This window comes from Vulpes lagopus, chromosome 23 (assembly GCF_018345385.1).
Source record: "Vulpes lagopus strain Blue_001 chromosome 23, ASM1834538v1, whole genome shotgun sequence".
NCBI lineage: Eukaryota > Metazoa > Chordata > Mammalia > Carnivora > Canidae > Vulpes > Vulpes lagopus.
In genome coordinates, this window is record NC_054846.1 from 1,770,825 (window position 1) to 1,783,502 (window position 12,678).

The window sequence follows — 12,678 nt, forward strand, 5'->3', positions numbered from 1 at the left end:
TAGTAAGCTTGTAAACTCCATTTATGAGCTTCATTCATTTATACAGCTTCACTGGATGGATATATCTAACCAATCTCACCAGGCCACAGCTCATGGACGGTTTTGTTAACAACTGTAACTTCTTGTTATAAACATGCTGAATAAATGGTATTGTACAATTTAAATCAGTCAGTATGCATGTAGTATGCTGGGAGATAATTCCAAGGAAAGGAATTGGTAGGTCAAGGGATAATGCATGGTAATTGATTTTTAAAAGAAATTTTGATTTTAAATTTATTTTTGAATATTAATACAGGTATGTAGCACACAACTCAAAAGGAAAAAAAATGAATGGTAAAAATAAGACTCTCTCATACCATTTTCCTATGTTCATCCAGTTGGTCGGACTGGAGATAATCAGGCTTACCTGCTTTATGTCTAAATATCCTTCCAGAGGCAGGTAATGTGTACATGTGTACAGAGAAGAATCCCTCTTTTTCAGGCGGGTGTTGTTTTCTGTAGCAAAACAGTTTATGACATCAGAAGACTCTTGCCTACATGTTTGTTTAAACAGGGATACCGGGCTGGAGGGTAACCGTACCCAGGAGTGCACCTCATGTGGCCTTACCGTTCAGTCTCAGCCGTCGTAGTCCTTATCAGGAAAAGTGATGCTTCCTGGGACTCTCACTATAGGGCACTGTTTTCCCAAATGAAGAAGGGATAGTGATGAATTCTGTACGTCCTCACCAAGGATTTTCAAACCTACTGCCATCTGCCTCTATGCTTGGCACACAACATGTATTCTGGGATTCCTCTTCACCATCATTCGAAACATTACTTTCACTTCTCTCTTAAATCTTTTATTTCCTGTGTCTCGGCCACCCTCTTTCCTAGTTCTGTGTCTGGGGTGTCACATCCCCTAGTAGCTTCCTTTAGGAAGGGATATTTATAATATATTATATTTATAATAATGTTTATTTATAAACGTTAAGGGGGTGGTTATTTTTTTAAGTCTTGTACGTTAGCACATCTCTTTAGCTAATTCTCTCAGCTGATTTTTCTGGATATAGACTTCCGAAGCCGTTTTTCAGCTGTCTTTCTGATTGCCAATGTTGCTAATGAAAAATGCAGACATTCTGATTCTTCATTCTTTGTTTATGAGATTTTTGTCACTCTCCCCCCATGGCAACTTGTGGGATCTTCTTTTTTGCTTCTACTGTCCTAAAATATCAGAATGCATTACCGGTGTGGCTCACCCATCCTACTGGGTACTTGGAAGGTCCTGTTAATCTGGAATTTGATTCTCTTTAATTCTAGAAAATGGTCTTAAATTATATTGCATCATATAATATTCCATTTGTTAAATTAAGTCATGCATGTTATTATGTAGAATACATATGTAATGTATGTAGTTTATACTAAATGTGATGTGACATTTATAAATCAGCATGTAAGTTATTCTTTTTTAGCAAAATGAACAAGAGTACTATTAAAGAGTGTTTGTAGTCAGTTCAGGAAATCACATATATGCTACTTGCAGAAGAATTACACCCACAGTAGTGATGTCCTCTAAACAATGTAAATAAGTATTTCTTATATTTTCAAAATATTTTGGCAACAAAGGACTAAATTTGACACACCATATTTTATCATTCATCTCACACACATACATACAGATACATATCTATAATATTCTACTACTCTATTGTAGAGACTATTCTAGAGAATATAATTTTTGGTAGTGGTATATTATTGGTTCAATAAATTAATTAATTCATTTATTGTTAAATACGTTCATTTATTTTTAAAAAACTAATTCAAGTTCCAAATGTCAAAGTCCACTAACACATTATTCTTAAAACAGAAATTTATATTATTTTCTTAAATATTTTACAACCATTTCTGATGTTAAATAAGATAGCTTTTCCTTTTCTTTGCTCAAAATATATATATAGGGTTATATATAACCTGGATTTAATATACTAATGCAGATTTATAAAATCATAACATATAATAGCTCTGGCCTATAATAAATGTGTAAGTATTCATTTTGGATTTTCAGCCCATTATTTCCCCAGATCATCTACCTTCTTACCATAACAAAAGTGTTCAGTGTACAAATATTAAGACTGAATTTATGTGATATTAGCAATAAGAACGTTCCATCAAGTGCCATATCCCACTGAGGAGTAGAAGTAGACCTCCACTAATAATCTCCCTTTATTGGACAAAATGTCATCATTATATTACATCTCGTTATATTTGAAACATATATTTAATTTTCATTTTAAAAAAGCTGAAACACAATTGTACTACATTTCTTTCTTTTATTACTGTCACTTTTCAGTTATTGAAATAATTTGAGAACTAGCATTGGCATTATGCTAAATTATCATTCAAGATTTGTGTTGTTTCTCTTTGTTTTCAGCATGCAGTGACCTGGAGTTCAGAGAAGTGGCAAACAGATTGCGGGACTGGTTCAAGGCCCTTCATGAAAGTGGAAGCCAAAACAAGAAGACAAAAGCATTACTGAGGCCTGAGAGAAGCAGTAAGATTTCTAAATATGACATGTGCCATTGTCTTTGACATGGAACTTTATTTCCAATGAATCACTTAGATCAAAACACATATTTCAAAATGTATTCTTTGCTTAGGTGCTGAACAAAAATCAGAACATTGCTATTACTTCCAAGCACACTCATAGTATTTTGCAAGGAAATAAAACATTTGTGACAACTCTGATTGGTTAAAAAATGACATATCCCCTCAGAGACGACATTAACTTCCAGTTGAAGTGAAAGAGTAGGAATATGTTTCAGTTTTGATAGCAGTGATAAAGAATTCAACAACACTAGAGATAAAGGTAAGATTGTTCGTGTGCTTGAGAGTTTTACAGACACAATTAGCCCCCCCCACACACACACACAGGCTACCCTTTCTTTTTTTTTTTAATTTTTTTTAAATTTATTTATGATAGTCACACACACACACACACACACACACACACACACACAGAGGCAAAGACACAAGCAGAGGGAGAAGCAGGCTCCATGCACCAGGAGCCTGACATGGGATTCGATCCCGGGTCTCCAGGATCACGCCCTGGGCCAAAGGCAGGCGCCAAACCACTGTGTTTCCATGATGACTCTGCAGGCATTTCTACTTTGACCCAACAAAGCCAGTAGACAAGAGAGCTTTCAACAACACAGTGCAAATCAAATTCATTTTAAAAAGAAGAAAATAAGCTATATGAAGATTATATGAATCTTTTGTCATCTGTGTAATTTCCTCAGAGTGTTTTCTAACTCTTTAGAAGTAGGAAATGGCAATTGAAGTAAAGCACTTGCTATGAAAATTGTATGAACTTTAATTCTATATTTTTCATTTATAAAAAATATCATTACACATTTAATACATGTAAAAGAAAGATATTGAAATATGAGCTTAATCTGAGAGGCTTCAAAGATTGAAGTATTTGCTCTGAAATATAAGAAGAGGTGGTGGGGCAATAATTAGAAGCAGCATCTTGTAGTTGACCAAGTCCCAAGTGTGTGCCCTTCTTTGTTCACTGTGACATGACCCATTCACTCTACTTTGCAATACTCAAATAGCACTTTCTTTTTTTTTTCTTAAGATTGTATTTATTTATTTATTCCTGAGAGACTCAGAGAGAGAGGCAGAGACACAGGCAGAGGGAGAAGCAGGCTCCATGCGGGGATCCCAATGCGGGACTCGATCCCAGGACCCCAGGGGTCATGCCCTGAGCCAAAGGCAGACGCCCAACCACTGAGCCACCCAGGTGTCCCCTCGATAGCACTTTCTAACAAAATCACCTCATAGATGGTCATGGTTATCCATTCTCTATGGTCCCCAAATACCTCTTTTTTTTTGTTGTTTTCTCATCAAGGGATTTTCTACAATCTCAACCTTTTGTATTTATGAATCTGAAATAGGTTCTTAACTAATTTAATAATTCTTTTTAACTAAGCTCAGCTATCACTGATAGACATAACAATCTTCGAACATGTGATGACGATGTATATATGTTTCTTCTCATGAACTTCAGAAAGAGATTATAGTATTCCCCTACCCTGTAGGAGTATTTCTCAGGTGTGTCTTTGGAATTATTGATTACATTTTTGCCAGATGTTAATTTTTTGGATGCCTTGAGTATAGCTAAAATGAACAACCTTACTTAATAGGAACAACAGAGCTTGTTTGTCCCTGTATTCATAGAGCAAACACATCTGGGGTGAGGTAAAAGTTTGTTCCAGACCCTTACATATTGATCTTAAAAATCCATGTCTACAGCTATCCTACCAATTCCCAGACTTGAATATTTGTATTTCTTGATCTCAAATTTCTCCTTTAAACTTAAGACTAGTAATCTCTCCCGTAATTGGAGATGGATAAAACGAGAGCTCCTAGAACACTCAGCACAGTGCCTGGTTAATTGTACACATTCATAAATACCATTTCCCTTGCCGGCTTCTTGTTTCAAGAAATGAGGCACTCTTGATATAGTGGGTTATTTACAAGAAACTCATAAGTAGCTGAATATCTTTGGAAAGTAAGTGAAAAACTGGACATAGGATTATTTTTACTGCTTGAAATGGTCAGAGGCCAACTAGAAGTAAGAGACGAAATCCATTTGGAAGATAAGACAAATCACTAGAAGAAAAATGGCGGACTGCCTCAATTCCTCAGATCTGTACATCATCCGAGTGTGCTCTTTCCTGACTCAATCATACTTAATTTGTGAACCGACCCATGGTATTATATTCCATTTCCTTCGTATTTTTATTTTTCCTTCACAGCATTTCTCAGTATCTCCTGCAGTAGTAATCTACGTGTTTATTCGGATTCTCTGAGAAATCTTTACTGACCATTGTATTATAGGAGTAGAGTAGTTTGATACATAGCACTGCTAAAAAAAAATACTAGTATGAATGGAAGAAACAAAGAACCATCAAAATGCTGCATTACCTGGATGTACCACAATTTAATCACAGTTTTCCTCTTAAGAATGATTATTGCTTCCATTATTTTCTCCATGACGACCAATTCTGCAGCTGATTGTTATGCTTTTATTTCTAAGAAAGATTCCAAGAAGTGGAAGTGATGGGTCAACATGTGCATGCATTTCAAATGATAAATGATAATAGATGTTGTAGGTTGCTTTGCAAAAAAAAAATAATAATAAAAATCTTAAGGTATTTCTAATTTCTAACTGTAAAACATGTGAGTTAACTTTTGTCTTCATCTCTGGCAGCAAAAATATTACCATTCTTTTTAACGTTTCCATTCTGGTGAGCATGCTGTAATAGTTCATTATTAATCTCATTTGCATTCCCTTGATTAGTAGTGAATTTGAACATAAAATATTAGTGGGGGAGAACTTTCATACAGCAAAACGATATAAAATGACTCATTCAGCTCAGGCCACTCTAATAAAATACTATAGACTAGATGGATTAAACAGTTGACATTTCAAGAATTCTGGAGGCTGGGAAGTCCTACATCTTGGTGCTGGCAGACTGGATTCTGGAGAGGGCTGGGTTCCTGCTTGTAGATATCTTTTCTCATGGCGGAATCAGAAAAGGATCTCTCTAGGGTCTCTTCTTATTAAGGCAACGATCCCTTCATGTAGGCTCCACCTTCATGACCAACTGCCCCAAAGGCCCATCTCCAAATGCCATCCAGCTAGGGGATAGGACTTCATCATATGCATTTTTGGGAGGACACAATTCAGTACAGAGCACCAAACAAAACAGCACACATACACCCGGGAAACCACTAGTTATGTCAACTTACAAGTTCAGTTTTAAGGAAGGTATATTGATGACTTCCATTATAATTGTTTTTAATCATTCCTTCTAGTATTTTGGGGAGTTTTTGCTATGTGTGCTTGCTACTCTATTTTTTAAATATATAGATTTATTTATGATCTATACATTAATAAATTATGCTTATCACTTTATTTTATGATACCATATTCTACTTACTGCTTTTTTGCACAGATTTCACCTAATCTGATAGTAATATTATCACTCCTATATTTAATTTTATTGCACTTGCCCAATATATTCATCAACATTTTATTGTCAATCTTTCTTTATTACTTAGAACTAAATGTCTTTCTTGTAAGCATCCATAATTGAGCTATGAGTTTTCAATATGACAGTAAGAAAACTGAGTGACTTTTATAATCAAGATATAACAATAAAGTCAACATAAAGCACAGAAACATATTCTGATAAAACACAGAATGTTTGCCATAGGAGATTACCCAGAAGACAAAGAAAACCTATTATCACAATTTCTGGTTAAGAAAAGACCAATAATCCAAGAAAAATTTGTAATTTTTAAAAGAGAAACAAAATTTTAGTTTTACATTTGTATAATATTTGATACTCATTTTAATTTTTTATATAATAAACCTTTCAAATATTAGTGAGCCTTGACCATGGAAATAGTTTCAGGGATCCTTTTATAATTTTTTGTATTCATATACCAATTGGTCTTATGCATTTTTGTAACAGTAATTTTATTTTATTTATTTTTTTTTAATTTTTTTTAAATTTTTTATTTATTTATGATAGTCACACAGAGAGAGAGAGAGGCAGAGACACAGGCAGAGGGAGAAGCAGGCTCCATGCACCGGGAGCCCGACATGGGGTTCGATCCCGGGTCTCCAGGATCGCGCCCTGGGCCAAAGGCAGGCGCCAAACCGCTGCGCCACCCAGGGATCCCAGTAATTTTATTTTAGAATAAAACTATGTTTTTTAACAAAGTCATATCTTGCATACCTTGCATATCAAGTTGCTTATATCATTATTTTTTCCTACTAGAGTATTACTTATATAGAGATTATCATTTTAAATTACAGTAATTTTTATTTTATATAGAAAACTATGAAGTAGATAATTTTGAACTGTTATGCATTAGCATTTTGCAGATTAAGAGGATTTATAAATATATATTTTATAATTTTTATAACCATATCAATTTTTTATATGTAGCTTTTTAAGTTGCAAAAATGAACATGTTTATTAACAGACCCAAATATATAAAAATGAAACTACAAAATTAGTGTGAATCATAAAAATTAGAGGCAAACAGTACATAAATTTAAATTTCTCTAGTAGATGTAATGCTAACTTATTGAATCAATATACCTATTTAAATTTAGGACAAATATGGTCCAATAGAACATAAATGTATGCTTACATTATATGTAATGCTGATAACTCTGAAGATACAGTTTTTTTATTACATTTTTTTAAGGTTTTATTTATTTATTCATGAGAGACAGAGAGAGAGAGAGAAAGAGAAAGAGAGGCAGAGACATAGGCAGAGGGAGAAGCAGGCTCCCCATGGGGAGCCCAATATGGAACTCAATCCCAGGACCCTGGGATCACGCCCTGAACCAAAGGCAGATGCTCAACAGCTGAGCCACCCAGGCGTCCCAGTTTTTTTTTTTTTTTTTTTACTAAAAGAACATATTAAACTAGTTTCTTTTACAAAAGTTTATTTAACTTATGCTAATTGAATTTTTAAAGGATTTGGGTTATTATATTTTAATACATTTTTGTAAGTATAGTTGACCTACAATGTTACATTATTTTCAGGTGTACAACATAGTGATTCAACTTCTTTATACATGACATTAGGTTCCTCACAAGTGTACCTACCATGTGTCCCAAACATCACTATTAAATTACTACCGACTATATTCCATATGTTGTATCTCTGATTCCCATGACTTGTTTATTCCATAACTGGAAGCCTGTACTTCCCACTTCCCTTTACCCATTTTGTCCAGCCCATCACCTCCCAGTCCTTTGGGAACCATTGGTTTGTTTTCTATATTTTTAGATCTGTTTTGATTTTTGTTTATTTCATTCTTTAGATTCTATAAGTAAGTGAAATCATATAGTATTTTTCTTACTCAGTCTGACTCATTTCACTTAGTATAACATCTTCTAGATCATGAACATAGGTTGCTTACATATCTTGGCTCTTATAGATAATGCTGCAGTAAATATAAGGGTGCATCTATCTCTTTGAACTGATGTTTTGTTTTGTTTTTTTAAAGATTTTATTTATTTATTCATGAGAGACACAGAGAGAGAAGCAGAGACACAGGCAGAGGCAGAGGGAGAAGCAGGCTCCATGCAGGGAGCCCAATGCAGGACTCAATACCGGTCTCCGGGATCACGCCCTGGGCTGAAGGCAGACACTTAACCTCTGAGCCACCCAGGGTCCTGAACTGATGTTTTGTATACTTTGGGTAAATACCTTTGTGAAATTATTGGATCATATGGTACTTTTATTTTTATTTTTTTTAAGGATGTCCATACTGTTTTCCACAGTGTTGTTAGCAATTTACATTCTTGCCAACAGCGTACAAGAGTTCTTTTTGTCTACATCCTCACTAACACTTGTTGTTTCTTGCCTTATTTTAGCTGTACTGACAGGACAGGTATGAGGTGACATCTCATTGTGGTTTTGATTTGCATTTCCTTGATGATGAGTGATGTTGAACATTCCTTATATATTTATGGCCATCTGTATGTCTTATTTAGAAAAAATGTCTATTCATGTCCTTTGCCCATTTTTTAAAATCAGACTGCTTGGTTTTGTGTTGTTTGTTTGTTTGTTTGTTTGTTTTGGTGTTGAGCTGTATAAATTCTTTATCTACTGTGGATATTAGCCCTCTATTAGTTAGATAGGTCATTTGCAATTATCTTCTCCTATTCAGTAGATCACCTTTTTGTTGATGGTTTCCTTCACTGTGCAAACGTGTTTTATTTTGATGTAGTCTCAATAGATTATTTTTGCCTCTGTTTTCTATGTCTTAGAAGACATACCTAGAAAGTGTTGCTATGGCCAACATCAGAGAAATTACTACCAATGTTGTCTTCTAGGATTTTCAGGTTTCATGGTTTCAGATCTTTAATCCATTTTGAGTTCATTTTTTGCATATGTTGTTAAAAGGTGATCCAGTTTCATTCTTTGCATGTAGTTCTATGGTTTTCCCAGTACCATTTATTGAAGAAATGGTCTTTTTAAAACATTAAGTTTGTTAAAGGGTTATTTTTATTTTTTTTATTTCTAGAAATTTTAGTAATATGTAATTTATATAAGCACTTACTATTCTAAGCTAATCACAATACATACTTCTTAAGTGATTTTATAATGTAATTTGATAATACCATCTGAAGATGGAAAAATACACACACCCCTACAGAGAATGGGATAGATTGTAGTTACAGTTAAATATGAGACCAATGCTCTACAAAGTATTTTGCAATTTGTAGAGATATTGGAAGGAAATAGTCCTTGGAGAAGCAGGTTCCATGCATCCATTCATCTGTTGATGGACATCTGGGCTCTTTCCATGGTTTGCTCTTGTGGACACTACTGTTATAAACATAGGGGTGCAGGTGCCCCTTTGAAACATTATTTTTGTATCCTTTGGGTAAATAGTTAGCAGTGCAATTGCTAGGTCATAGTGTAGTTCTATCTTTACCTTTTGAGGAACCTCCATACTCTTTGCCAAAATGGCTGCATGAGCTTGCATTCCACCAACAGTGTGTAAGGATTCCTCTTTCTCTGCATCCTTGCCAACATCTGTTGTAGCCTGAGTTGTTAATTTTAGCCATCTGACAGGTGTGAGGTGGTATCTCAGTGCAGTTTTGATTTGTATTTCCTTAATTATTAGTGGTGTTGAGTTTTTTTTCATGTGTCTGTTGGCCATTTGTATGTCTTCTGTGGAGAAATGTCTGTTCATGTCTTTGGCCAATTTCTTAACTGGATTTTTTGTGTTTGGGTATTGAGTTTGAAGAGTTCTTTATCGATCTTGGATACTAGCCCTTTAATATGATGTGTAATTTGCAAATATCTTCTCCCATTCCATAAGATGGCTTTTAATTTTGTTGATTGTTCCCTTTGCAGTGCAGAAGCTATTTATCTTGATGAAATCCCAATTACCCCATCTCTCCATGCATATTTTGTTTCCCTTGCCTTTAGAGACATGCTTGTAAGAATTTGCTTCGGCACAGGTCACAGAGGCTGCTGCCTGTGTTCTCCTCTAGGATTCTGATGGTTTTCTATCTGACATTTAGGCCTTTCATCCATTTTGAGTTTATTTTTGTGTATGCTGTAAGAAAATGTTCCAGTTTCATTCTTTTGCATGTTGCGGCCCAATTTTCCCAACACCATTTGTTGAAAAGACTGTCTTTTTTTTCTATTGGATATTCTTTCCCGCTTTGTTGAAGATTGGTGACCATAGAATTGAGGGTCCCTTTCTGAGTTCTCTATTCTGTTCCATTGATCCATGTGTCTATTTTTGTACCAGTACCATATTGTCTTGATGATTGAAGCTTTTTAATACAGCTTGAATTCTGGAATTATGATGCCTCCAGCTTTGGTCTTCTTTTTCAACATTACTTTGGCTATTCAGAGTCTTTCCTGCTTCCATACAAATGTTAGAATTGTTTGTTCGAGCTCCGTGAGAAATGCTGATGTTATTTTGATGGAGATTACATTGAATGTGTAGATGCTTTGAGTAGGATATACATTTTAACAATATTTGTTCTTCCAATCCATAAGTACAGAATATTATTCTATTTCTTCATCTCTTTCTCAATTTCTTTCATAAGTGCCCTATAGTTCTCATAGCACACCTGTTTGGATAGGTTTATTCCTAGGTATCTTATGGTCTTTGTTGCAGGAAGGAATAGAAAAGGTGAACAGACTCATAACTGGAAAAGACATTGATTGCATCAGTAATAAAAAAATCTCCCAACAAACAAGAATCTATGGCTGAATGGCTTCCTTGGGGAATTCTTCCAAAAATTTAAATAAATAATACCAGCCACTGGAAAACAATATGACGGTTCCTCAAAAAGATAAAAATAGAACTATCCTGAGACCCAACAATTGCACTATTAGATATTTATCCAAATGATTCAAAAATAGTAATTTGAAGGGGTTCATGCACCCCAATATTTATAGCAGCAATGTCCACAATAACCAAACTATGGAAAGAGCCCAGATGTCCATCAACAGATGAATGGATAAAAAAGATGTGAGATACCTATCTATCTAATCTATCTATAATGGAATCAAAAAGAATGAATCAAAAAGCAATCAAAAAGAATGAAATCTTGCCATTTGTAAATGACATGGATGGAACTAGAGGTTATTATGGCGAGCAAAATAAGTCAGTCAGAGAAAGAGAAGTACCACAATTTCACATATGATTTCATTCATATGTGGAATTTAAGAAACAAAAGAAAAAAAAAACATGACTATAGGGGAAGGGAAGAAAAAATAAAATAACACAAAGAGGGAGTCAAACCATAAGAAACTTTTGACTATAAGGAACAAAAAAGGACCCCACTAAAAAGGAGAATTATAGACCAATATCTCTGATGAACATCGACACAAAAATTCTCAACAAAATACTACCTAATAGAATCCAACAATACATTAAAAGGATTATTCACCAGGACTAAATGGGATTTATTCCTGGGATACAGGGGTGTTTTAATATTCAAATATCAATCAATGTGATATACCACATTATACATGAAAGAGTAAGAACCATATGATCTTCTCAAAAGATACAGAAAAAAAGCATTTGACAAAATACAGCATCCTTTCTTGATAAAAACCCTCAAGAATGTAGGGTAGAAGGAACATACCTTAACATCATAAAGCCCATATATGAAAGACCCTAGATAATATCATTCTCAATGGGGAAAACCTGAGAGCCTTTCCCCTAAGGTCAGGAACATGACAGGGTGTCCACTCTCACCACTGTTGTTTGACATAGGACCGGAAGTCCTAGCCTCAGTAATGAGACAACGACAACAAATTAAAGGCATCCAAATTGACAAAGAAGAGGTCAGACTTTGACTCTGCAGAAAAGTCTTTCTTTTACAGGAAGGAGAAGGCAGGCCAGCAATACCTTTGTGGGTGAGGAGGCCAAATGTGTTGGGTAAGCAGGCAGCAGAATTTGGGCACTTTAACAGGGAATAATGTTTCCATGCTCAGCAGATTCTCAGTAAATCAATTAAGGAAGGATTTTGTGTATCTTAGCGCTTTAGTTCTTGCTCAAACATGTGGAAAAGCCAGAGTTTAGGTGTCTGGGGAAAAAGCAAAGCATGGCTAATGTTTGGTCAAGCCAAAGTTCAGTGGCTGAGTAATGGGCAATTGTGAGCATTTGGTCAAACTTTATTCTTAACTATAAGTGATTCATTTATCTACCAAGCGAGGATATGAGACTCTTAAGCTTCTGATTTCACTCATGATTTCAATCCTTTTATATTTTTGGTCTGTATTTTGATACATTCCTTGCACTTGATTCTCTAGACCATTAATTTGATGCTTCACAGTGACAATTCTCTCTACAATTCACCCACGGGATTGCTTGTCTGGGAAATCATGTTTTTCCATCCAGAAAGTATTATTGTACATTTTTTACGTGTTTGCTCTTAAGTACGTGTGTGTGTGTGTGTTAAATTTCAGTAGACTGTCTCTTCCCATATTTATTCCACTCAACATGAAACTAATTTTTCTCTCTCTGGCTACTTGAGCCCTTTAGATATGTGGTGCTTTCCCTGTGTTTATTCACTGAGCCCCAGTCTATTTGATGATATCCCTTTATTGGCGATAATCTCACATGGG

The 12,678-nt window shown here is 34.9% G+C and overlaps 1 protein-coding gene across 3 annotated transcripts in view; it reads left to right on the top strand.

Annotated features, from left to right (window-relative positions):
- SPOCK3 (SPARC (osteonectin), cwcv and kazal like domains proteoglycan 3) overlaps window positions 1-12,678 on the top strand; it is a 410,315-nt gene that overhangs the window by 373,562 nt on the left and 24,075 nt on the right. For all 3 annotated transcript variants that reach the window (XM_041737862.1, XM_041737861.1, XM_041737863.1), the window contains exon 7: window positions 2,408-2,527. In XM_041737862.1, the coding sequence (XP_041593796.1) occupies window positions 2,408-2,527 (120 nt within the window). The remainder of the gene's footprint in view (window positions 1-2,407; window positions 2,528-12,678) is intronic.